Raw genomic sequence first — 26,810 nt, forward strand, 5'->3', positions numbered from 1 at the left:
ACTGTTTTTTGTAGAAGCAAAATTGAGTCCCTTGGGCATCTGTTTTTTTTTTTTTTTTGGTTCTTTCTTTAATAGAATTTTGGGTGATGTTCTAGAGTGTTGTCTTTGTAAGATTCAACTGAAATATGCTGGTAACCAGAATACAAATGATCATGAAAAATAGCACGAATTTAATCACCTACCTTTTGATGGCATGAGTTAAAGAAAAACTAACTAGTAACAACAAAAATTAACTCATGTGCACACGGCATGGGCAAGCCTTCCTCTCCTAGCTCCTTCTTCTTTCAAGATGACTCTCGATCAGTGGCGGAGCTAGGATTCGACTTTAGAGGGGGCAAAATTTATAACTAATATACATGTGTCTCTATAAACAAATACATATTGTGTATGTAGCATACAACATATGCATCATATATACACAATATTAACCAAACTTGACAATTAAATGCCAATAATATGAATAGTAAGTGATCATTCAATATTAAAAGATCCCCTAAAATCATTGCATATCATTATATTGTGTATAGTTTATTAGTGTTTTTTTAAAAATATATATATATATATATATATATAGCGAATAAAATAATCCCCTAATATATTTTATGGAATTTGTCATGTAATTGTTTCCAAATTTTATATCTTAATACTTTTGAAAGGAAACTTTTTTTTTTGGGTGCTATTTTCGTCTCTTCAATTAAGATTTTTCTTCTTTATTTAAGTTTATTTTTATAAATTTTGAACTTTAAAAAATATTGATAAAGTAAAAAAAGATATGAAGATATATGATATATCAATTGAGTTTGACTTTTCAAAAAGATAGGGAGATATATATACCCACAAAGAAAAAAAAGGATGTATGTGGTTGTTTACTGTGGCTCTGCACTTTACAGTATTATTTTGAAACATGTAGCTAAAGAGATTTTCAATATAGTTCAATTACTCACACAGTACTTATCACAATTTCAATTAAATCTACACCTTTTACTATTACACACATAAAAAAAAGAAAAATTTTGGGCAGGTCGGGGGGGCAAGTGCCCCCTCTTGACCCCCCCTGACTCCGCCCTGCTCTCGATGGGGGCAAGATAGGGTTTCATCTAATGTTAGAAATAGAGAAGAAGCCTAGCTTTAATGTTTATAGTGAGCATCCACTCATCATAGATTAAGCTTCAAATTACACACTCTATCTCACATCAAACTACAACACAATTTTTTCTTGTTTTGTTAAAAATAAAGGTGTAACAAGAGTCGAAGACCTATTATATGACCACAGCATACTAATGGTACCCTCGTATATATTAACTGACTCACATTCAACCCGTTTTAAGAAAACAAAAGACCAATTAATGAAAGTCCAATTCTTACATTCTGCTCAACAACGGAGTTGGAGGCTAGATTGATGAGATTGATTGGGCTGTAGCCTGTAAAAAAGCTTAAAAGGGTTTCAGAAGTTGATTGGGACCTTGGCTTGGCTGCTGGGTTATACCCACATTTGAGTATAGCATACTTCTAGATGCCTAGAATTCATGCACGCGAAGTTCATTTGGAAGCTAATATTATCCGAGCAGCTATTAGGCAGGATGTTAGATATAAATTATTTCTGTGTAAGAATGTTGAGTACACTGTCACTATCTGAAACAGGTATCTTTGTAGCTTGTGAAAACTTCCTTGGGGCTTAGTTAGCTTTTGGTTCTTGTTTCTGGCTTTCCCAGATAGCACTGTTTGTAATCTGTTCTGCTGCTTCTGCAGTTGTATTGGTTTGTTGAATACAGTTTTGTTAATTTGTCAAAAAAGAAGTTTACTTATTGGATCCCATTCGTTGAAGAGTAGTTTGTGCCCACGAATTAAAGAGTGTTAGAATAATGATGTACACCATTCCTTTGGCTTAAGAAGTATGGAATAAGCTGTAATCTGTCCTCAAAATGGACGGTATAAATGAAAATTAATAAACCTGTGGCATACACATTTGAAACGAAATTGTAAGCAAGTAACTAGATGCATGTTTCCAGACCTCATACCAATATCATTATAAACAATATAAAATTGTTTTTGTGTATTACATACATACACTTGTATAAATACTAATAGTAGCTTTATATACAAAGACTTAATAGTTAATACTGCACTAGTAACAGCAATTTCCCGAGTGATATTAAACAAAGACTTCTAACAACACAAACAACTTTCAAAGCAGACCAAAACGATAATAAAATTATCATAAGCTCATGAATCAGTAACATACTAACATGTAGCTATTTCAGTCAATGGAACAGATGCCACTAAATATCAAGAAAATATCTGACATCAACATGGGGGAAGAGGTTAAGTAAGCCTCAAGAAACTGAAATCTGTCATGAATAACACATAAGAAGCTGAGAGGAATCAAAAGTTACCATAAATTAAACTCCATATTTAGCTAGAACAAACTCACTGTCAGCTATGCAGCATCAATTAGCAATCAGAAGAATGCCCTGCTACCATAAAACACACGCGATCCATCCTTTTTCTTCTTATCAATTTCTAAATTGGTGCTATGGTTTTGAATCACATCGCCACGGTCTTCACTTTCTGGTTTATCAAGATCCATTGGAAGCTTCATTTTTGCCAAAGATTCAGTAAACTGATGCATGCTTCTCATATACATGTCTACTATTTGCTGCTGCATGGCAGACTGCTCAGCCTCAAGATTGATATTCCCAAGTGGAGCTGAAAAAACTTGACCAAATTTGGCAGAGCCCATATGCATATCCTTTTTGTTCTCCTCCTCTTTGCTTGTGAAATGTGAATCTTTTTCATCTCTGATTTCAGTCCCCTTCTTTGAAGTTGGAGTGTCTGGACTAGCACCAGAGTTCTGATTAGCCTCAGTAGTGATTGAGACATTGACAGAATTTGATGATTCACCGCATAAGCGACTCTTTTTCTCGATTGACTCTGCCGAGTTTCTGTCATCACTTATGCTGCTTGTAGTTGAACTTAAGAACCCAGAATTCTGTATGCTTTCATTAGGAGAATCCAATCCACCACGATGTTCCTCAGATGAATTAACAGTCATTTCATAGTCATCAACAGATTGAGGAGAAGAACCAAGTTGGAGAAACGAAACGAGTCCTGTGGATTTAAGCCTAGAACCAGAGCCATGCCCTGCCAAGTCAAAGTACTCAGACACCATTTGTTGATTCTCTCTAACAACATTAATGTCCGGAAATTCAATCCTGGAATACTCTCCTGGGTCTAAGATCACTTCTGAGATTTTTCTATCAAGCAATACAACTTCTGAAGATATTGATGAATTGGTAGCTGATTCAGATAAAGACTTGGCAGAGGGATTAATAGGCAGAGAAGTGTCTAAAGAAAGACTCAATTGGACAGTGCCTGCAGGGGAGTGGAAGAGATCAGTGGAAGAGAGGCTGTAATCTTCGGTCACCTTTCCTTTGCCAACAACTTGTGAAATTGGGACCAAAGCAAATCCCAGAAGTTGGTCTTCCAGGTAGTTTCTGGCCCTGCTGAGCATCCAAATTTCACATTTTAAGACTGCATCAACTTGGGTGATTTTCAACCTCAAGTTCTCATTGAAATCTGGATTTTTACCACCACCATTAATGATTCTAGTTGAGACAGTCTCATCTGGGTTATAAGTAAGAGAAAATTTTGCATAGACATCTTGTTTATCATAGATACATATGTTGTGAATGTTCCTAGCATGATGAACATAAATGTCAAGAATCCCTGAAAACTCAGATTCATCATCAGAATGATGACTCATTCTGTTTGAGCATGGGTTATAACGGAAGCCAGTGGTTTGATTGAATGAATCCATTGCAATGTTTTCTCTAATGGGTATATTAATATTTTGCAATTCTCTGTTTGGTTTGCAAGATAGATACCAGACAGGGAAAACAGAACAGAAACAGAGTTGATATAGCGAAATAACTAATCAAAACAAACAGATTGATACAGTGTGTTTATAGTTCTGTTTCCTTTTGATATGTTCTGAGTAACTAAGGTTCAAGTACGTTAAAAGGAAATATTTAAAACAAGGAAAAGTTGGATTCTTGGAGAGAGAGAGAGAGAGAACTGGCAAAAAACAGAACAAGGACAGAGTTTTTTTAGTACCGGAATGATTGACAAGAAGTCATTGGAAGCCCTGCTTCAATATCTCTGACCTCGTGGGTTCTTGAAGAAGTTTGATGAGTTCTACCTATGAAAATTCAAACAGAAGAAGGGTTGGAGAGAGTTACAGTAAAATGAAGTAACTTGGTTTTATGCAAGTTTGAAGAGGTGGGTATGTATGGTAGTTGGTGGGAATGAAGGGAAAATGAAAATCAAAGGAGATTATGATGATGTTATGGAGTATGATGATGATGATGATGATGTTACTATTGGCTTTATGTCACTCTTTTTGTTGCTTCTTTCTTTTTAGGGGGTGGGTGAGAGATAGAGAAATTTGGGGGGGGGTTCCTTTGCTTGACATTGCAGCTTACACTGCTAGTGACTAATTTACTCCACTGAGGCTATTGGAGGTCCCACTTGACCCAACTTTCATTATCACTCTCCCCACCTCTCTCTCATAGATGCTCTACAAAGCTGTAAACCAAGATCATCTCTCTCTCTCTCTCTGGCTTTAAGGCATCATAATGGCTCAAATGTCCCCAAACTCCATGTGGGAAAGAAATATGTTTACATTGATAGTGAGAAATTATGAGGCACCAATTAATTGGCCTTGACATGCAAATCAATTTGGTCCATGATTTGTACGTACATGAGAAAAGAGAGACATATGGCTCACCATGTGAATGATATGATTTGATAAGTCTTTCCTTAACCAGTTACATATACCTAAAGTTTTACTGCATGTGAATAAGTTTTTCTTTCAATTTAAGCATCTCTTTTCCATGGTGCTCTCCAAAAGTTTTACTTGTCCTGACTTGAATCAGGTATTTGAATTTGTTTTCCACTCATCATAATATGCTGCTATTTTTGTATGTTCATCCATTTCTCAAGTAGACCCATTCACGAAGGAATTGTCTGCCTGTCAAATCACTCTTAATTGATCAAGTTTTTAACCTGTGAGAAGCTAATCTATACCTAACTGGTTTTGGTACTTTACATGAGGTATTCGTATTATGGTTTTAAAACAGGATCTTCTTTATTTTATTTTTTAAATCTAACTGTGTACATACTTTTTAGATTTGTAACTTTGTTTGGGTGAGAAAAGTCCAACAAAACCACTAAAAGTTTGTGAAATATATGTGTTTGGGACATTTCTTCGACCCAAATGTTTAGGAAATGTTTGATAAGATAATTCAAATGATAGTTTTCAATGTTTAAATGTTAAAAACTGTAGAGCCAAAAAAAAAAAAAAAAAGCGTTTGGTATGAGATTTCATTTAGGAGTATTTGAGTTACGTTTCTCATTTTAGGGTATTAAATAATAAATTTAGGAAATTCTTTTTACCGGTTTTCAGTTTTTAAATAAAATTACTCAATGGCTTTTTTGTAAATATTTTAAAAAGTGTAGGACCCACTTGATAAGATTTAACATAACTACAACTCTCTCTCTCTCTCATGTATACCTCATTTTTTTTTCTCTCTCTCTCTCTTTTCCTCCATTCTCTCTCATGTGTACTCCTCTAATAAATATTACTAATAAAATAATTGTACTTGTTAGAAAGTTGTCACTTAAAATATTAAAAAAAATACATACACGTGCCAAACATAATAAATTTTTTTTTTTTTCCATATTTTAAAATATGTTGTTTGAAATACAGTACCAATTTTTTTTCTTCATTATAAGTACTTTAAACATGTATTTTCACAACACTTTTTAAATTACAATTTTCACATCATTTTGAACAACACTTGAAAGTTACTACCAAACATGCCCTTTAAGCCTTTAGATTTGAGCTTCACATGTGAGCCTCTACCACATCAATGTAACTCGCTTGCGTCCTTCACAAATCCAAGAGCTTCACAAGTGAGTCTCTACCACACAATCCAACTCCCCTTTCATGTGTGTCCTTCAAAGATCCACTAGTGTGACACCAAATTGCGTAAAGATCAATAAGTTGTGCCTGATAGTTCCAAGAGAAACATTGGGAGACTAAGAATCTATTAATAATTTAATACTTGTCCACATTTTGAGACACCATTTCAACCAAAAAACATAGAGCCTCACAAATTTAAGCCAATAATGTATAACAACTACTCATTTCTATTGCTTTCCTCAACACCCTTTGCGTATGAGCCTTAATCACATCAACCTAACTTCCCTCAAGTGTTAAAGTCTTTCACAAATCCATGAGTGCCACATATAAGGACCACATATACAGGATTTTCACCAAATTAAATGTAATTGTTACCAAACACAACTCAATCCAAGAGCTAGTCATCCATGCTTTCATAAAGCTATACACCGAACACATATGGGTGAAGATTTCTTTATCCAAGCTAAGCTGAACCTTTGGCTCTAATATCAATTTATTGGGAAACAGAGGCCGAGCTAGAAAGTCTACCAACAGCCAATTTACACTTACAACAATGCTTTCATAATAGGAGGTAAACAATCTCTTATGAACATGATTTATGACAATCTATAAGAGGTAAGGGTTAACTCCAGTGCACTAAAGCCGACATGATACGAATAAATGGCAAAAATATGATACGTGTCCTATGCACTAGAGCTAACCTGTGTCCGTTCATAATTAAGTAGGTAGAATATTATTTTTCAAGTAGGAAAAATTATCCACATTTGCATGAAACCACCCGTTTTTGGAGGTAGACAGGTAGAGTTTGCATTGCTTGACGTTGTTACACCATAAATACAGTTATGTATGTACTAATCAAACAGGCACATCGTTTTGAAATTGATCAGATTATGACGTACCAACAAAATAATTCCTTGTAATTATGATTTAGTTAGAGGACCTACGTGGAGAAATAGAAATATACATTAAATTATACACTATTACATTGCATTCTATTTTCTATTGGAAGCAGTTTGGATAACAATATCCGGGTACGACTAAGATATGGTGCTTTTATTGGGCAATAGTCTAATAATACGCCAATTAGTACAACATAGATTTCATATAATCTCGTATATTTGTTTTTGTCATACGCCAATCACAACATTCTAACTCAATAATTATGAAAAAAGTAACGAATTTTTTAGCGTGACATTAACTTATTAAACGTTTCTGGTACACATGCTTATCACACCTTAATTAAACTATATGAAAATTAATGTATTTAGCAGTGGAGATTGGAGAGAGAAGGCAAATCCAATACCATATATGCACAGTTGGGAAAATCAAAAAGTAATGAATAGTGGTTGATCAAGTAGGTGCTGAGTTCTTTTCATGGTGTAGCTGGTGTAGGTCCCTTGTGAATGGCACGCTTAGCCCACATTTGATCAAGAAAGTCAGGGAAGTGAGCAAATGGGCCTAATCAACACCCTTTACTTTTCTACCAAAGACACAACATTCCCACTTTGGCGAGTACTCATTTTTTTTCTTAGTGAACGTAAAGTTGTTAAGATTAGGTGGCACTAGCTTGGACTAGTAGAGTGAAGCCCCTCCCCTGTTTTTCAATTAGGCTGGTCTTTTTCTTTCTTCTCTTTTGATTTTTTGTTGCCATCAATTCACACTAATATTTTCACATAATTCAACATCTAGGAGTATATAACTACATGGTCCCAACCCCAATCAATGTCATGTCGACACTAAATTCATCTAACAGTCTAAAAGATCAAACAAAAATATCACTAAGGTTAGCACTATGTTTTGTTGCAGAAAGTGGAAATGAAGAGGAATGCGAGGGTGTAAAAGGATGAGAAGAAGGGATGAGAATGTAGAAACAACTTTCCTTTTTTTTTTTTTTTTTTAATTGTTTATTACTCATAATTGTCCTTTTTTGTGTGTGCGTATATATAATTATGACATATGGCATGTTCATTTCTTAATGATTATCTTTATCAAATCAAGATACCAATAGATTTTCTTTTTCCTCTAAATATAGTTAGAATTGAAAGTTGAAACCCAAGTTAGGAGATTGTATAACCAACAAAAATATTAAACAAAATATTCTTCACTCTATCGAGTGTCCCTCGTTTCCTCTCGGGAGCGTAGAGAAAAGGTAGGTCTTGCTTCTTGCAAGAAGTCTATAGTTCCCCTGTGGAACTTTTTTTTTTTCCCCTCCTTTCTTCTCTCCCTCCATCACTACCTCACCTAGAAACCTAAAGCAAACCGAAATGGTAGATGACCTTGAGGAATTCTGGAAAAAACTAACTCTCACTGAGGAAGAGGATGACAATATCATCCTGGGAGGCAATAGCACTAAGGCTGCCAAAGCATTGGGAGAAAACTGCCTTGTCATGCAAATCCTCACACAGAGAAGCATAAACATAGAAGCCCTATGAAAGACAATGAGAATGGCCTGGAAAACGAACAAAGGTGTCCACATCTCAGATATTGACGAAGACCTCTTCCTCGTAGAATTTGGAGACAAAAAAGACAAGAAGAAAATCATGGACATGTGTCCATGAAGCTATGAAAAAAACTTAGTCTTGCTCCAAGACTTTGACGGAGACGTTGCACCGAAGGACATTAAACTCCAATGGTGCCCATTTTGGATCCAAATCGTCAATCTACCTCTCAAAAGCAAGACAAGGGAGACCAGTTGGATGATAGACAACAAACTAAGAGAGGTCCTCGATGTTGACGTGCCAGATAAAGGCGTTCAATGGGGAAGATGCCTAAAGGTCAGAATGAAGATAGACATCACCAAGAAGCTTCTCAAGGGAAAAAAGATAACTGTTGAAAATGATGAACAATGCTGGGTCTACTTCAGGTACGAAAGACTCCTAAATTTCTTCTATACAACTTGACCATGGAGAAAAAGAGTGCCAAGAAGGTGACCCACCCTCCATCGGCAAAGAGAAAGCACCACACCAATATGGGCCCTGGCTTAGAGGTGAACCATTCAAACACCCTCCCAACAAAGATGTACCAGAGTTCTTCAGCTAACCACTAAAATCTGAAAATCGCCGCAGTGCGAAGGAAGGAGCTAAACCCTCGTACGAAACAAGGATGATAGGTACGCCTCACGTGACTGAGCAAGCTAGTGACCCTACTAGGCCCTCTGCCACTACGCTGACACACTCAGAGGAATCACATGCACCAACTGACTCAAAACCTGGGACAAAACCAGCAATAGAGCTTGCAAAAGGAACTGTCGTTGAAACCGAGCAAAAGTATGGATGTACAAGACCTGAAAGTGGCTATTCCTCGGACAGAAAAAAGTCAAACGCATCAGGGGTAGGTGCAGCACATCCGATGATAGCCACAGGAGAAGAGATGATGGTGACAGATGAAGAAGATGTTGACTTACCACTCAGGGGTTTGGTTAATGTACAAAGCCTAGCTACCTACACGGACCACACAGATAGGCCAATGGCAATGATATACGACAAGGATTTGGGTTGGGTTGATGAGCCCATTGGTCCTAAGACTAGATATTGGAAACGCATTGACAGAAAAAATGAAAAGGAAAATACTGGCCCACTCCAAGCTGTTTTCTCTCCTAACAAAAAGAGGATTGGGCCAAGTCCTTTACAAGAGCTTAATCCAAACTCAATCTCACTGAAGCGAAGTAAAGGGAAATAGAAAGTAGGGCAACATCTAAGAAATGAACATAACATGGATGGCAGTGTGGTGGAGGCTGTGAAGCAGCCCCGCCCAGCTCAATGAGTATATTATCTTGGGACTCTTAGGCAGTTCTAACGCTTACCAAGATGGTGAGAGACAAAGCTCCCTTACTGGTCTTCCTAGTGGAGACGAAGACTAAAATTTCTTTCATGAAAAAAGTTCAAGCAAAGTTGGAATATACACAAGGAATTACTGTCCCTAGTGATGGTAGAAGTGGAGGACTTGCCATTCTGTGGAAAGAAGGAAGTCACGTAGAAGTCCATAAGTACTCACACTTCCACATTGATGTGATCATCTCTAACCATGAAACAAACCTGAGGTGGCGAGTGACCGGTTTCTATGGAGACCCAGATGCTCAACAACGGCATATATCTTGGAAGCTTCTAGAGCGCTTAAATACGCAACTCAGCCTACCATGGATAGTTTTTGGAGATTTCAACGACATTAATCACCTTGACGAGAAATGTGGTGGGGCGAAGAAGAGTGCAGACCAAATGCAAGCTTTTAGAAATGCCCTCGATGCATGCAACCTTCTTGACTTGGGTTTTAGTGGTCCGAGTTTTTACTTGGTGCAATGGAAGATTTGGCGAGCAAAGAACCCTAGCAGGCTAGACAGGATAGTGGCCAACTCCAACCAGAAAAGCTTATTCACAGGAGCAAGGGTGCAACATAGGTCCATGACTGCATCTGACCACTACTCCTTGATCTTTCACTCATCTCATACTCCCAAAAATAGAAGAAAAAAGCTCCGGTTCCACTTCGAAACAATGTGGCTCCATGAGGCGGAATGTAAGGATGTTGTTGAGCTTGCATGGTCCATGCCACACACTTCCAGTGATGTCCCAGTGACACAAGATCGAATCAAAAGTTGTCAGCAGTAACTCCAATGGTGGAACAGGAATGTCTTCGGGCGCGTTGATAAACAACTGAAGGAAAAGCAAGATAAACTCCAATATTTAGAGTCTCTTGATACGCTCCATGAGTTTGCTGAGGATATCCATCTCCTCCATAAAGAAATAAACGATCTACTAGATAAGGAAAATGATATGTGGTGGCAAAGATCCCGTTCTCTATGGATGCAACAGGGTGACAAGAACACAAAGTTCTTCCACTCTACGGCAAGTCAGAGACAAAGGAAGAACACCATTCAAGGCCTCTTAGACGACCAGGGAGTGTGGCAGAGCACTGAAGAGGGCACTAAAAGGACCATCCTGGAATACTATACATCCATCTTCATGTCTAATAGGCCTACACAATTTACTGCAGTGGAACAGGTCCTTGAACCTAAAGTAATAGGGGAAATGAACATGGTCCTAACCAGGGAGTTCCAACCTGATGAAGTTTGGAGAGCCCTTCAGCAAATGCATCCAATGAAGTCTCCAGGACCTGACGGTATGCCCCGTCTTCTACCAAAAATTCTGGAATATTGTTGGGCCAAATACTACTGAATGTGTACTAAATATCTTAAACTCTAGGAATATGCTTGCTAATATTAATGCTACCCATATCTGTCTCATCCCAAAGAAAAACAACCCCTAGAAAATCACGGACTACCACCCTATAAGCCTAAGCAATGTATTATTTTGCATTGTTTCCAAGGTCTTGGCTAACCGACTCAAGAAGGTGTTGCCTAACATTATAAGTACCTCCTAAAGTGCTTTTCTCTCTGACAGGTTAATTACGGATAACGTACTTGTGGCTTTTGAGACAATGCACTACATCAACCAGAGACGGAAAGGCAAGGAAGGCCTCATGGCAATCAAACTTGACTTAAGCAAAGCATTTGATCGAGTCGATTGGCCATGCCTGGAAATGATCATAAGAAAACTGGGGTTTCATAAGCAATGGATTTCCCTTACAATGATGTTTGTAAAAACTGCCACCTACTCCATCCTTATCAACGGGGAATTGAAAGGATCGATTAGGCCATCTAGGGGAACCCGCCAAGGTGATCCCATATCACCCTACCTCTTCCTCATATGTGCTGAGGGGATTTCGGCAATGCTAAACAGGGGACAACAACAAGGACACATTAATGGCATTGCTGTTTGCAGGAAAGCACCATTCATCTCTCATCTGCTTTTCGCAGATGACAGCCTCATCTTTTGTAAGGCCAACATGAATGAATGCAAAAGAGTCTGGGAGATTCTACAGGACTATGAAGTTTCCTCAGGTCAAAAGATGAACCGAGAGAAAACTTCCCTGTTTTTCAGCAAAAACCCTACCCCCGATACCTAAGACGCCATCAAAAACCTTTTCGACGCATAAATCATAAAACAACACGAATAGTACCTAGGCCTACCCTCACTTATCAGCAAGAACAAAAAGAAAGCTTTTAATAAGATAAAAGACTAAGTCAAGAAAAAGATCACAGGTTGGAAAGGGAAGTTGTTGTCGAGCACAGGGAGAGAGACACTTATCAAAGCTGTTGCTCAAGCTACCCCCACCTACACCATGAGTTGTTTCAAGCTTCCGGACTCTTTATGCAAGGACTTGGGAGCCATGATCAACTGGTTTTGGTGGGGTTAGAAAAAAGAAGAGAGAAAAATACCATGGGTAGCCTGGGATAAGCTTTGCACACCCAAAACTGACGGGGCAATGGGCTTTAAAGACTTGTGAGCCTTCAATCTAGCACTTCTGGCAAAGCAAGGGTGGCGCCTCCTAAAAAACCATAACACTCCGTTCTACCAGGTCTTTAAAGCTAAATACTTTGACAACTCCACCTTCATTGAAGCTCAACTTGGCAAGAGACCGTCCTTTGCCTAGTGGAGTATTATGGCAGCCAAGACAGTCATATCTGAAGGAGTTAGGTGGAGCATTGGCAATGGAATGTGAACTCACATTTGGAAAGATAAGTGGATCCCCACCCCTTCAACATATAGAGTAGTAAGCCCAAGAAATGAGCTCCACTTGGACAACAGTGACCTGGTCTCCTACCTTATTGATCATGACTTGCACGTGTGGAAAACAGAGGTAGTCCGCAGCACCTTCCTTCCCGATGAAGCTGAAATAATACTTGGCATCCCACTCAATGCACTCCTTACAAAAGACCGCCAAATCTGGTTAGCCACATCAAACGGTGATTTCTCTGTGTGAAGTGCATATCGCATCGCTCATAGACTTTAAGACACCCAAGACAATGGCCAATGCTCAGATGGCTCCACCATGAAGACAATGTGGAAATCCATTTGGAGTCTAAAGTGCCTAAACAAGATCAAAACCTTCATTTGGCGTGCTTGCAAGAATATTTTACCAACCAAAACTCGCCTTAGGGACCGCCACATCCCAATAGAGGTTGACTGTGGCCTGTGCGAATCAATTGAAATGCCGAAGCACACATTCTGGAGTTATAACCTCTCTAGAGAGGTTTGGACTATCCTTGTTGTAAAACCCTCGAGCACCTCATGGAAGCCAAAAGATTTCATGGACCTCTTTTGCGTACTAAAGGAGGAAAACGACCACATTGAGCTAGAAGTCCTTGCAACAGCCGCGTGGGGTATTTGGAATAATGGAAATGAGGTTCAACATGGTGGCACCTCCAAAACCGCAACGGTGATTGTCAACAATGCGCGTAGGCACATGGAAGAATATAAACAAACAGTGGACCTCCCTGCTCCTCGCCCCACCCAAACCTCTACCTCCTAGAAGCCCCTACTAATTGACTGGTACAAGATCAATGTTGACGGTGTAGTGTTTAAGGAGACTAGGCAGTGTGGAATTGGGGTCGTTGTTCACAATGACAGAGGTGAGATCATGGGGTTGCTTTCAAAGAAGCTGTACTTTCCACTAGGTGCACTAGAGGCTAAGGCAAAGGCAATGGAGTGTGGAATTATCTTTGCATGGGAATTGAGCCTAAGGCAGGTCATAATTGAGGGAGACTCGCAAGTTGTTATTCAAACCCTTGAGTGTGAGACACCTGCCCCAATTTGCATCCAACAAGTCATCGCGAGGGCAAAAATGTGGCTGCCAACTTTCACTTCATGGGAAACAAGCTTCACTCAACATGACAACAACGTAGTAGCTCACCTAATGGCTAAGCATGCCAAAGATGTTATTGACTGTACGATATGGGTGGAGGACACTCCCCCTATTATTGTATCACAGATTCTATCTGGTGTACTTTCTATGGGTACTACCCACGTTTAATGAAATTTGCAAGCTTTTCCATAAAATATATATATATATATATATATATATATATATATTCTTCAAAAAGAAAAAGAAAAAGTTAGGAGATTGTAACTTTTATTTATTTATTTATTTGCTAAATAAAAAAATAAGGTCTCCTGTGTAGACTTATTGACCTCATGCTATGTAATAGTAAGAATAATACCATGTATACTGCAAGCACCTTGATGAGAAGATTGTACTAATTGAAATAATTAAAACTCGTCGATACTTTTCATTTTCTAAACAAAATTAGAAGGAAGGAGAAGTTCTACATCTATTGCAAGCCACTAGTGAGGCCACCCACAAATAATAATTGAGAGGCCCTTTTCTCTCCATTCCCCCACCTATTACCTCATTTTAGCAAGTTTGGTCCACTATCTTCCAATTTGTCAAAAGAACAAAATATTGGCTTGGAAAGTAGGATACTCTCATGTCGTTTACATAGTCCATATCCCTTTCTATCTTAACTTTTCACCCAACCAAACAAGCAATGTCTCTTTCCACACTTTATGATCCCACATCCCCCTTTATTTTTCCTTCCTTTTTCCTCTGGCCAAACATACTAAGTTACGTAGTTTATGTCAAAGTTGTAGGAATTTGGTCAAGTAAATAATGAACAGAGTGCAATAACAAAATTAATAATTGTGCTGCAATGTACGTACCATTTTCGAATGGAAAAATAATTGACATAAATGTATGTGGATAGATCTAGATGTTGACATAGTTGATAGTTGCACTTTCGGCAAAATTCACGTCCAAAAAATGAAATTTCGTGGAAAGATCATACTTCATAGAAGACCATGAGAATTGAGATGAAGCTCCTTTGAATTATGATTACACTTTCCTTCCTTATTTAATTTTATTATCTTTTTCTTTTTCTGCTACAATTTGGAACTAGTTTGTTCTATAAGATGCAAACAATACAATAATAATAAAACGAATCAAATTTTTTAAAATTATTTCTCAAAAACTAGTTTTTTATATTTTAATTTTTTTTCCAGAAAATGATTTCTATCAAACAAAAAAATATATTAACAAAAAGAAAAATTACATCCTTCATTTTCTTTTTCCCTTAACAATTTTTAAAATAACGTACAAACTCACAATTGTACTTTAAAAAGAAAAGGCCTGACAAAACTATACCCTGACCCAATAATCTATTTAAATTTCGAGGAAAAATATATAAATATGGACAAGGATTTCTGGACCCGTGAGAAAAATGGATCAACTTGTATTTGATTTATTGAAACAGCGGGCACACATGGGCCGAACCCTTTTTGTTCAAAGGGAATTTTTTTCACATGTTTTGGCTTTTTAATAATGTGTAAACGTGTTTCACATTTCACTTCTTCCTTTTTTTTTTTTTAATCAAAGTTATTTTTTCTTCTTACTGATATTCACAACTTCTTTAATCACAAGGTCAGGACTCAGGCTTAAAGGTTTCAAATATAGTGAAACTTGTACGATTTTGTAACAATTAAACTTTTGGTTACGATACTTGATCTCTTACTTGTATTAAAAGGAAGGAAAAAACAATATTATTAAATTTTTTATTTGAAAAAATAAAATAAAAACCATACCAAATTGATACAACTCTCAAAAAGACCAGATTTTCTGTTCAATAAAATCAATTTTTGATTCGAACCCAATACAACCCGAAACCCAACCAAGTCGAAATGTGATTGATCCAACCCATTTGCAAATAAAGGAGGGATATAATACATTGTGAATAAGGCCTGTATAGTACATTCTGCCTATATTTTAATGTGAAAACTCAAGTTAGGACCGAAAGGGTGGTCTGATCTGTCTCCACCATTAGACAAACCTACAAAATCAATAATTCCATTCTTACATTTGATTGTTGAACTTTGAATCATTTGCACCCAAATTTGTCAGCAAAAGACAAACTGGAATTCAAAAGCACGAGTATGACAAAGATTCAACACCATATGTCATCCCTAGTGAATTAAGGATAATGAGATAGGTTTTGAAGAATTAAGAGATTCATCTGAACTGTGCATTGTTAAAGAAGTCAAATAATTAGAATTCTAAAATCATAAAAAGATGATAAATAAACAAATAATTTTGACACCTAAACATCAAGATGTCGAAACCAGCTACCATGTCATTATTTCACAAAGCTCTTTTTTTCTTTTTTTCTTTTCCTTTTTTCTTTTTTTCCCTCTTTCCAAGTGATCATACATTATTTCACAAAGTTGAAAGCAAGGAAATACTGTACAAAGGCGCATCAGAGTGAGGCCCAAGCTTATGTACTGAGAGAAATGGCATCACTTTCACTTTCGGCCCAACCTCAACAGATGCTGCTGATGCTTTTCTGCAGCCGCCTTATCAGCTGCTTCACGTTTAAGAGCCCTTTTTGCCCGTCGCCCTGTTGGAGCTTTCACAGGTTCCTTCCTTCTGGGTTCTCGAGATGAACTGGCCCCAGGGTCCTGGTAATTTGATCGATGCACTGGCCTTGCTTCTTGGCGTCCTCCCCTGACAAATCCATTATCTCCCCATCTTCGATTACCAATACGAATACTTGATGAACTACTAAAGTAAACTTCATCTAGATCGTCTTCCTCATCCTCATCCTCATATGGATAATATTCTTCAGGATCATCAAATGAGTCTTCACGATCCTCGACAATTAAAGGTTTAAACCATGTGGCTCTAAGAAGTAGGCAGACACTCTCTTCAAACATGTAATCATTGATGCTGTAAATAAAAGATGAGTTAAGACAATCAGATGACAAATGACAACAGATTACTTTCTATTAAGCATTTGATGCCCAAAACTGTAACATAATTTTTCATTATTTACTAACAAATGTCACTAATAGTTTTCCCCAGATTGGTCCAAAAGAAAAGATACCAGAGAATCAAGCACCACCCCCCCCCCCCCCCCCTTTTCCCCCTGGGGCAATAGCACACTTCATTTTAATCAACATTAAATCTATCATTTACATTCCAACCTTCTGATTATATTCCTCACTATAATTTCTAGAGGAATTATTCCTGAAACAGAACTCCCACATCTCCCACAGGAAAATGTTCTTGCATTACCATGTCTTTTTTCCTTGATAACAAAAGATTGAGAGAGAGAGAGATCTGGATATACCTGCCATCAAGTGCACGATGGACATTCAGGAACTCAAATGGGTGTTTACACTGAGGGCACGTTGCTTTCTCTCTATATGAGGCCCATCGAAGGATGCATGTCACACTACGCAAAACAAACAATCAAAAAGAAAACACCGTAAGTACCATTTTTTTTTTTCACTACATACACCCAAATCAACATACAGTAAACAGCCAATCAATGGATCATGAAACCCATCCCCAACCAACATGACACATACCATGTACAAAATTAAGCTCACAATAACATTAATCCAAAGGTTATCAATCCCTTCTTTCCAAAAGATTATTTATAATTCATGCATGCTTCATGAAATTAGAACCTAAGTAAAATTGTACCAAGAATAACATGTCAAACAGAAATGATCCATGTTAAGCCAAAACAAACCCCACATAGAAATAAATAAATAAATAAACCTTGTTGAAGACAGAGATTATCAACACAAGTATTAAACCTTGTTGATTAAATTCCTACCAAATCTACATGTTTTCTCTTTTCTTCCCAATTCTACATTGGCTAGATCAGAAACACCTTAATACCTATGTTTCAACTTCTTCCCAATTCTATTTTGGCTAAATCAGAAACATCTTGATACTCATGTTAATTGTTGAATGACTTAATCAACATGAGTATCAAGATGTGAAAACATAAGTACATTCCTACCATGTGTATCAACATAACACAAGACAAATGTATCATATGAGAGAGAGTAATTATAACAGCAATAAGGAAAGTAATCTGTTGGTGCTGGAAATACTTGGAATAACAATGCCAAGTGATTCAAGATTTTCAGTTCATACTGGCTAGAATGATAAAGATCAAAATTAACATACCTCTTATTAGATTCCAGCAACCTGATCAGTACAATTTCTAAACCATGTCTCAAAAGGCGATATGAAAGCAATGATGTTTTTTATATACTCCCCAACTTAAGGCACACTGTAGGCCTCATGGCATAGATGCATGTCATCACAAATTCTTTAAACAAAAAAAGAATAAAAATGAAAATGAGAAGACATATCCAAAGAACAATATAAAGAATATTCAAAAGAACAAGCATGAATATAATCAAAGTTTTGAAGCAAACATGTGATTTTTATTTCACTAACCAAATGCATTTGATGTATAATATACCACTACCACACACTCAAATTTCTTAAAAACCGAAACACCACTACTTTATTGCCAATATTACATAACGCCTATAACTGCAATATTCATCAATATTTGAAAAAATGAAATAAATTTTTTGATGCCATACACAGACATACATGCTAGAAAAATCTATTCAACCACAAACGTCACCAATGTCTGAAAAATAAAATTAGAAATAAACAAATAAAAGCTTTCCATGTCATAGGCATAGATATGGATATTTATTAAGTTTAATCTTATAATCTGTTACTAGACTATCAAATGCATTCTCAAAAATCTTTTTATTCTACCCATAGGTTAAAAATTAACAAATACTTCTAATGTCAAACAATGACATGTAGCATCATATCAAGAACCTACATTTAATACAAGCACATAAGGGATAATTACACCATCTTGTCAAGGTGCTTTACAAAATCAATTGAACTGTCAATCTACCCCTTTTTTTCCCTTTCTGGTTTGATAAATTATCAGAGTTGAATCAATATCTACATCAGTTCTTTCAATACACAAACTCTAACACACAGATAATGCACAAACAATATGTGGATAAAACCACCACCATCATGTGTTTGCAAACATTCTCAGAATCTGTGGCCATGCCAACTCCTAATCCAGCATTCGAAGATCATAAGCTTTACTTTGAAGGTTCTATCTTTTACCTCCAAAAAAAAAAAAAGTGATTGAAGGATCATAATTCCCATTCATGACTGCCCTCATAAGCGCAATGAATATTAAACTACCCCTTGTAAGTCCCTTGTTAAAATGAGATAATTACCAGCACTTATAACACTTGCCTTTAATCAAACCAATCGAACTATAGGAATCAAGGTATAATATGCTCCTATACTATAGTTGAACTACTACATTTTCCACCCATGTTTGTCCATTGCAATCACAGTTCAACAAGCATCACCAACCAAAATGAAAATCACAATAAAGCCAAAACCCCAAAAACCAAAGCAGCAGAACTACAATTCCGGTAACAAATTCGAACATGAATGCAAACGACCATAACCATAATTTCAACAACCACAAAGTAGTAACATCACCAATAACATATATTGATAAAGGGATTAATTGGACAAACCAGTAAGCGTGCTCGCAACCTTTAACAAGGGCAGTCTCCTCAAGCACTATCTGATTCAAGCATACAGCACATATCCCACCATGATTCTCAAACCCCTTTTCCTCAATCTCTTTTTTACTCTGCATTTGACTCTGTAATTCCCAAAACCCAAGTGAAAACACATAACAAATCATTCAAATTTCCCATAAAAAAAAAAAAAGGGAACAAAGTTTCATGTACAATTTGCAAAGTTTGTATTGAACATTGTATTTGCATTCCAACTTTTCTTCTATTATTATAGCCAATTGTATATCTATTGTTTGGTTAAAGTGCAAGAAAAATGTCAAACTTCATTTCCATTAGCCTAGTTTTCCACAATCAAACAAAAACAAACACGCACAACATACTATTTATTCTATTTTCTTTTCCTAATCCTAAGCTTTCTCGGCAACCAAACACAGCTTATTCAACAAAAAACTTTCAAAAGAAAAGAAGGATTATCAAAAACTAGATCTGGGTTCGAAAGATTGGGATCAAAGAGAAGCGTACCTGATCACGTTCATCATCACCATGGTCCTGGATAGAAAGGGGTTCGAGAGCGTTGACTAGCTGGTGACCGTCAATCTCGACAACTGAAGTCATGGTATTGAACGATTGTGATTTCGATATAGTTTTTGATTTAAAAGCCAGAAATGAAAGAACCGACAGAAACCTTAAAACTAAAATCAAAAATAGCTTTGTGTTTATATATATATAGAGATAGATAGAGAGAGAGAGAAACAGAGAGATGCTAAGAGAATAAAGTTCAATATGCTGATTCCAAAGAAAAGGGAAGAGAGGGTCTCAAGTCTCTATTCGAGGGTTCGGTGAAAGACCCTAAACATGGGGTGTAGGGTTGTGGGTGTTATTTTAAATCACTCACTTTTTCTTTTTCTTTTTTTTTTCTCTTTGTTTTTTTTTTGCTTTTTTTTTTTTTTTTTTTAATACAAGGTTGGAAATATTTTGTATATTTTTATTAAGTTTTTATTAACTTTATTATTATTTTTGTCTTTGTGTTTGGGATGTGAATTGTGATGTGGAGGCAGCATAGGGTTACCGAGTCACAAATTTTAACAAGTGGGGTTATACAATAACAACACGTTTGTCTTCTTTGTTTTCTTTGTTTTCTTTTGTTTTGTTGAAAAACTAAATAAATAAAATGTTCTCTCTTTTTATGCATTTCACCTTTTGATTATTGAAGAGAGAAAAAAAAACGTATACACAACTCTAAAATAGGTTTTCCCTAAAACATAGACTTTTTGAAGTTTAGAGAAGTTTTGAGCATAGTTATCAGAATTCATAAGGGAGCAAATATGTTTTTTTTAAAGAGTCTTAACCTATAGGCTATAGCATTCGCTTTTAATAATAGTTTTTTATTATTAGATCAAAACACCAATCAATTTTTGGTGTAAGCAGAAATTAAACTCCAAAACTCTTATTCAACTATCAATACTTTAACTAATCGAGTTAACTGGAACCCTAATAATAAAGCGAACATTAATTCATTGAATTGTCAAAAGAAAGAAGTATAAGGTTGACTAGTCAAAAAAAAGTCCAATAATTGAATTAATATTGAATTTATTTTAAAATATATAAATAAAGGAAAGAATAAAATTTATATAAAAAAAAAGAAGAAGTTAAACTATAAAATTATATATATATATACACACACTATACATTAAAATTAATTGAAAAAAAATAAATAAAAATAATTTTTTTATAACTACAAATAAATTTTTTGAATAGTTAGTCAAGTTTTTTTGTCATCGAATTAGAGATTTAGAGTTTTTTTGGCATGATGAAAAATATCAATCATTATAAAATAGACATCACAGGTTTAATTTTTATATCGTATCTATATAAAAAAAAAATTCAAATATAGAATTTTGTCTATACTATTTATAAGAGGATTTCTCTCTTTGTACTGGACTTTTATGTAATTCAGAAATACCCCTAAACCTTAGATTTAACGGAGAAAAAACTTGAGGACAACTTAGTAAAAATATATCTCCAACTCCACTTAAAATACCTACAAAATAGGACACTCTTCTACTAATATATGTCTTTAAAACAAACTTATCCAAAATTAAATTAAAAAAAAATTATGACACTAGACCAAAAAAAAAAAAAAAAAAAAACCTCATCGCACACGCAAAGTGCATGTGATGAGGCTAGTGTGTGTGTATATATGACTAAAAAATTGACACTTTAATTGATATTTTTATTTTGACAATTTACTTCAAGTTTAAAAGCAAAATACTTAAAATACCATAAATAACCATGCAAAATTGAAGGAAATATGATTATTTGATTAATATAGTAGAAAATTAAAAAATATATATTAAAAAAAAAAAAAAAAACCAAACAGTTGGAATAAAACTATAGACTCGTGGTTTGGTATTTTTCTAAAAACCGTCAATTCTGCAAATCCAACATTTTCTTTTAAATTGATCTTGATTTATATTGTTCATTGATTTAATTGATGTTTTAAACTGCCAGTTTGGTATGATATTGATAACTATGGTTTTAACTATAACACTTAATCTCATATGATACTATTATATATGTAAATCATTAATTGTGTAGCTTGTAATCAATCCCTTGAGATTTTGAGTGTAACATAAAACCTACCTCTAATATTCTTTTACTTGAAATTAATATGGACATATGTTATCACATGAGTAGCTTATTATGTGGGTTCTAGTTAGCTCAATTGGTAAAGTTTCTGATAGTTAAATAAGAGATCTGGGGTTCAATCCTCGCTTATACCAAAAACTAATTGGTGTCTTGTTCTGATAATAAAGAGCTATCATTAGGAACAGATGCTATATGTTGAAACTCTCTTAAAAAGAAAAAATGAGTAGTTTATTGTTTGTTTTTAAGAATATTTATTAGTTTAGTAATGAAACAATATCACATGGGTGTTATAAGTTACATTTTTTCATATTTTATGAAAGAATCACAAAGTGATTTTGTATATATTTTACAACAAATTAAATATATGCCAGGAGTGTAAATTGTAAATTAGAAGACATTAAGAAATTTGCATTGTGTCAAATTTTGAAGTAAATAAGTTATACAAAGATGAACAATGAGAAGAAATTAATGAAGTAAAGTTTGCAAGTTTTTTTTTTTGTTTTTTTGTTTTTTTGTATTTCATAATTGTAGAGAATAAAGAGAAATATAGAAGAAGATAAAACTAAGGTCCATCGAAGTGGGCATCCTAAGTAATTTGTACAATAAGTTTTAAATTTTTTTTTTTTAAATATGAAATAAGCTGAACATGTTATATATAACAACTTGCCACTTCTCATCAAATTCATCCAAAATTAGAGAAAAGTGTAATGAGAGTCTATTCCTTGCATGCATTTCTAGTCTCCATTTCTCTCTTAAACATATGGACATGAGAACTTTATGTCTAATGCAAAGGCAAAAACTTATGTAATAACATATCCAACATATTTGCCCAAGGCATTGGGATTTGAATCAGTTTTGTTTGGATATTGAACCCACATGTTAATGACATTTATTACTTATCATACTTCTACATAAAAGAAGAGAGATTTAAAGTGATGGCAAATACAAATTCTCGTGTAATCAAGCTATTGTGTATGCAATAAAAGACAATTAGACAAAGATTATTAAAAAAAAAAAAAAACAATTAGAAAAAAGCTAGTATACAACTCAAAGTATTGTAGCTCAAGAGTACTGTGCAGTCTTCGTATTAAGAGAATCCAAGCTCAAATGCCTCCCCTTTGTGTAACCCAAAAACAAAAAAAAAAGTATATATCTATAGTAAAGACATATCAGCATATTTGCTCTATGACTAGGGATGTTAAATGATGGCAAATACAATTCTTTATTAGGAGAAATTCATAGATCATAATTTTTTTTTTAAGAATAGAGTTTGACTACAAATTTTACCGGCTCTTGTAGTATCTCAATGGCTTGAATACTTATAACAAGTACCAAGACTTGGGTTTGAGAGCTAGTGAGAGAGAGAGACCAATGAAACCATGAGGTATATATTATAAAAAAAAACCTCCCTTTTTATGTTATCAAAAAAAAAAAAAAAAAAATTATACAATCACTTAGGTATGGTTTAGTAAGTGCCTAGCTAAGTGGATACATTACCATTTTTTTCTTGTACTATAACCAAGTTTGTAGCCAAACTTTATCATTCTTTTAATTTTAAAAATGGGGCATGAGTGAGTGATTGTTATTCCCCCTTCTCATGTGTGTTGATTAGAGTGTTGAGTTTGGTGGTGATTTAGAAGAAATGATGATAAATCATAACTAGTGTATGAACTTTGTGGTTACATTTAGGTGTGAACTCCACATTTGAGTACATAACTATTGACCCTTCATGTGCAGATTATAAGCTATCAATGGGATGCTAGTATGATGTGTTGCCCCCACACTAGGTAATCGTTAACTTGTTTTTAATATTCTTTACCAAGAAGTAATAACCGTCTTCATCAATGGAGACAGTCACTATAGCCTCTTATTCAGTCTTCATCAATGGAGAGCCCAAGGGGTGGATCACTCAATCTAGGGGTATTAGGCAAGGAGACCCACTATCTCCTTACCTTTTCCTCCTGTGTGCGGAAGGCCTCACGACACTACTGAATAAGGCAGTTGAGAATCAGGTGGTAAATGGAATTATGTCTAGCCAAAATGGGTTGTGCATCTCCCACCTCCTTTTTGCAGATGATAGTTTACTATTTTGTAAGCCACGGTTGGAGAGTGTCAACAACTATTGAGTATTCTTGGCCAACATGAGGCTGCATCGGGACAAGCAATCAATCGCCAAAAAACCTCCTTTTTTTTAGCAAGAACACAAATCCTGAAATACGGAGATTGATCCAATAACAAATGGGGGCTAGAGTAATGACCAATAGTGACAAATACCTTGGTCTACCAATGACTTGTGGTAAATCAAGGGTAAACACCTTCAAAGAATTAGAAGAAAAAATTCTCAAGCGTGTGTTGGGGTGGAAGGAGAAGTTTATATCAAAGGCAGGTCGGGAGGTCCTTATAAAAATAGTGGCACAAGCAATCCCCACATATGCCATGAGCCTTTTCAAGCTTCCCAAATCCATGTGTGACTCCATCAATTCCTTGCTAGCAAAATATTGGTGGGGACAAAACAAAGAAGAGAGAAAGATCCACTGGGTTAATTGGAGAAAACTATGCATAAGTAAGAAGGAAGGGGGGATGGGTTTTAGAGATTTGCACTCTTTCAACTTGGCTATGCTCTCAAAGCAAGCATGGAGACTAACCCAAGACACAAATTCCCTGTTTTACAAGGTGTATAAGACGTGGTACTTCCCTAATTGTTCATTCATGATAGCTCAATTGGGGAGCAACCCGTCCTTTGTTTGGAGAGGCCTACTTGCAGCAAGAGACATCATCTTCAATGGATCAAAGTGGCGGGTGGGAGATGGCAAAACAGTGGGGGTCTACTCTCATAAATGGCTGTCTCACCCTCCAATTCCTCTTAATGAACATGCCCAAGACATGAAGGTCTGTGAGCTCTTGGATGTTGAGTCTCGGCAATGGGACGGGGAAAAATAGAGACTTTGTTTGCACCAAGGACAAGGCAGGAAATTCTAGCAGTACCATTGGACCACCTCAACTCTCTGGACTTGCTGATTTGGACAGAAAATGTAGCTGCAAAATTCATTGTCAAAACTGCTTATCGACTTGCACTCCGTCTGAATAAGCAACCATGGGCAGAACACTCTCTAAGCCATGCCTATAAGCATATTTGGAGCGGAATCTGGGCACCCAACGTACCACCCAAAGTCCGAACGTTTTTATGGAGAGCTTGCTCAAATTGTCTTCCAACCAGGGAAAATCTCCATAGACACCGAGTTTGAGTGCATACCAGATGTGATATCTGTCATTACCGGTCCGAGAATACAAGCCACATCTTATGGGAATGCCCATTTGCACAAAATGTGTGGGCACTGACGAGTAGTCGAATCTAGAATTGCAGAAACATGGCCAACGACTTTTTCCAATTATTCAGACAGGTGCGTAACAGACTTACCCAATGAGAACTTGAGCAGTGGGCAACTATGGCGTGGTCGATTTGGAATGCAAGAAACAGGTTCTACTTTGAGCATGTCCAACTCCAACCAAAAGCAATTGTTGATGTTGCTTGCGGACTACTGGCGGAGTACCAACGCCTCATGGCTCTACAGTAAAAAGCCACCATTTTTTTTCTGTTTTTTTGCTACATATTTGTATCGGGCTTGTGCTGCAATGCTATATCAGCTTTTATTTTTAAAACCCCGACACTGTTCACTGGAGGTCACTGTGTATTGTACTGAATTTTTAACATTAATGAAATTTCTATCGTAGTGGATGTCAAAAAGAAGTAATAACCGTATCCACAACCACACGAGGAGACACGGTGGGGTTACACCATAGGAGGATTTAAACTAAGGACTTATCTCTCATGATACAAAGAGTTGTCAGTTGAGTTATAATGCTTTTGACATTTTAACAATAATTTAATCTCTCATGATCCATGATGATACAAATTACCAATGTATATAGTGGCAAGATTAAAAAATTTAATTAATTAAACGTGTCAAGAGTATTGTTGTTTTACTGAAACTTTTTGATATTTCTAATGAAGACGTTCAAGATTCAAATTTCTCTTCTTTTATTGTTGTAATTATAAAAAATTAAAATTTTTTTTTTTGAGAAAGAAAATTAAAATTAAATACATACAATTTATTTTGGTAAGGAATCAAATATATGATAATGTTTTTGAATTATACATGGTAACATAGTTGGAGCCCTTTCATTTATGTTACCTACATAGTATATTTTACCTGGAAAGAATATAAATGCTCCATACGTTTATGCTAAGAAATCAAAGTTGTGATTATCCTTTCTTTATTTGCATCCCAGCATTTACACAAGGCATATATGTGTTTATAGATGTCAAGAGTAATGACTCCTAATAAATTTTGATTATAAATAGACCTTCTTGGACCTTTTATTCTCACTAGAAAATTTTCATTGATGTAATCTTATGAGATTGTTTGTTAGATGATATTGATTTATCGGATCAATGATTTACCAGAGTTTAAAATTATGTCCTGATTGAAGACTCTTAGGGTAATGCATGAATATAGCTCAGTTGGTCTTCAATCAGGTTAGTTTATAATTTATCTTGAATTTTTATTTTTTATTTTTTATGACAATCAACATTAAGTATGTCTTTCTTACTTTTTAATTTTTTGCTTGCAGATTGTGTTAGATAAATTAAATCTTGCATCCAAGAACTCTATAAAACCCACCTTTTGCTACCAATCGAAGCCACATATGGAGTATACCTGCCTTGCAAGACATGAGAAAGTCCTTGATTGAAAAATAGAAAAATTTTCCCTATAAAATAGTATTGACCATTAAAACCAGATAATGGTTTTGATAGCTGTGCTATTGTTTTGTTTTGGTTTTTATTTTTTCTTTTTAAAAATTCTAATAATATCCAGTTATTCTAAATTCTTAAA

General features: G+C 35.6%; 3 protein-coding genes across 3 annotated transcripts; 1 reads left to right on the forward strand and 2 right to left on the reverse strand.

Moving 5' to 3' along the window:
- Window positions 1-2,255: 2,255 nt before the first annotated feature.
- Window positions 2,256-4,452, reverse strand: LOC126723879 (uncharacterized). Its single transcript, XM_050427844.1, has one exon. The coding sequence runs from the start codon at window positions 3,815-3,817 to the stop codon at window positions 2,459-2,461; it is 1,359 nt and encodes a 452-aa protein (XP_050283801.1). The 5' UTR covers window positions 3,818-4,452; the 3' UTR covers window positions 2,256-2,458.
- An 11,424-nt stretch (window positions 4,453-15,876) lies between these two features.
- On the reverse strand, window positions 15,877-20,113 carry LOC126723882 (uncharacterized). Its single transcript, XM_050427860.1, has 4 exons — window positions 19,789-20,113; window positions 19,261-19,391; window positions 16,995-17,099; window positions 15,877-16,591 (listed from the first exon to the last, which is right to left on the reverse strand). Exons 1-4 carry the CDS (start codon window positions 19,879-19,881, stop codon window positions 16,168-16,170), a joined length of 753 nt encoding a protein of 250 aa, XP_050283817.1. The 5' UTR covers window positions 19,882-20,113; the 3' UTR covers window positions 15,877-16,167.
- Window positions 20,114-24,153: 4,040 nt separating this feature from the next.
- On the forward strand, window positions 24,154-24,855 carry LOC126726146 (uncharacterized mitochondrial protein AtMg00310-like). Its single transcript, XM_050431304.1, has one exon. It carries the CDS (start codon window positions 24,154-24,156, stop codon window positions 24,853-24,855), a length of 702 nt encoding a protein of 233 aa, XP_050287261.1.
- The last annotated feature ends 1,955 nt before the right edge of the window (window positions 24,856-26,810 follow it).

The sequence above is a fragment of the Quercus robur genome, chromosome 1, assembly GCF_932294415.1.
Source record: "Quercus robur chromosome 1, dhQueRobu3.1, whole genome shotgun sequence".
Lineage (NCBI taxonomy): Eukaryota > Viridiplantae > Streptophyta > Magnoliopsida > Fagales > Fagaceae > Quercus > Quercus robur.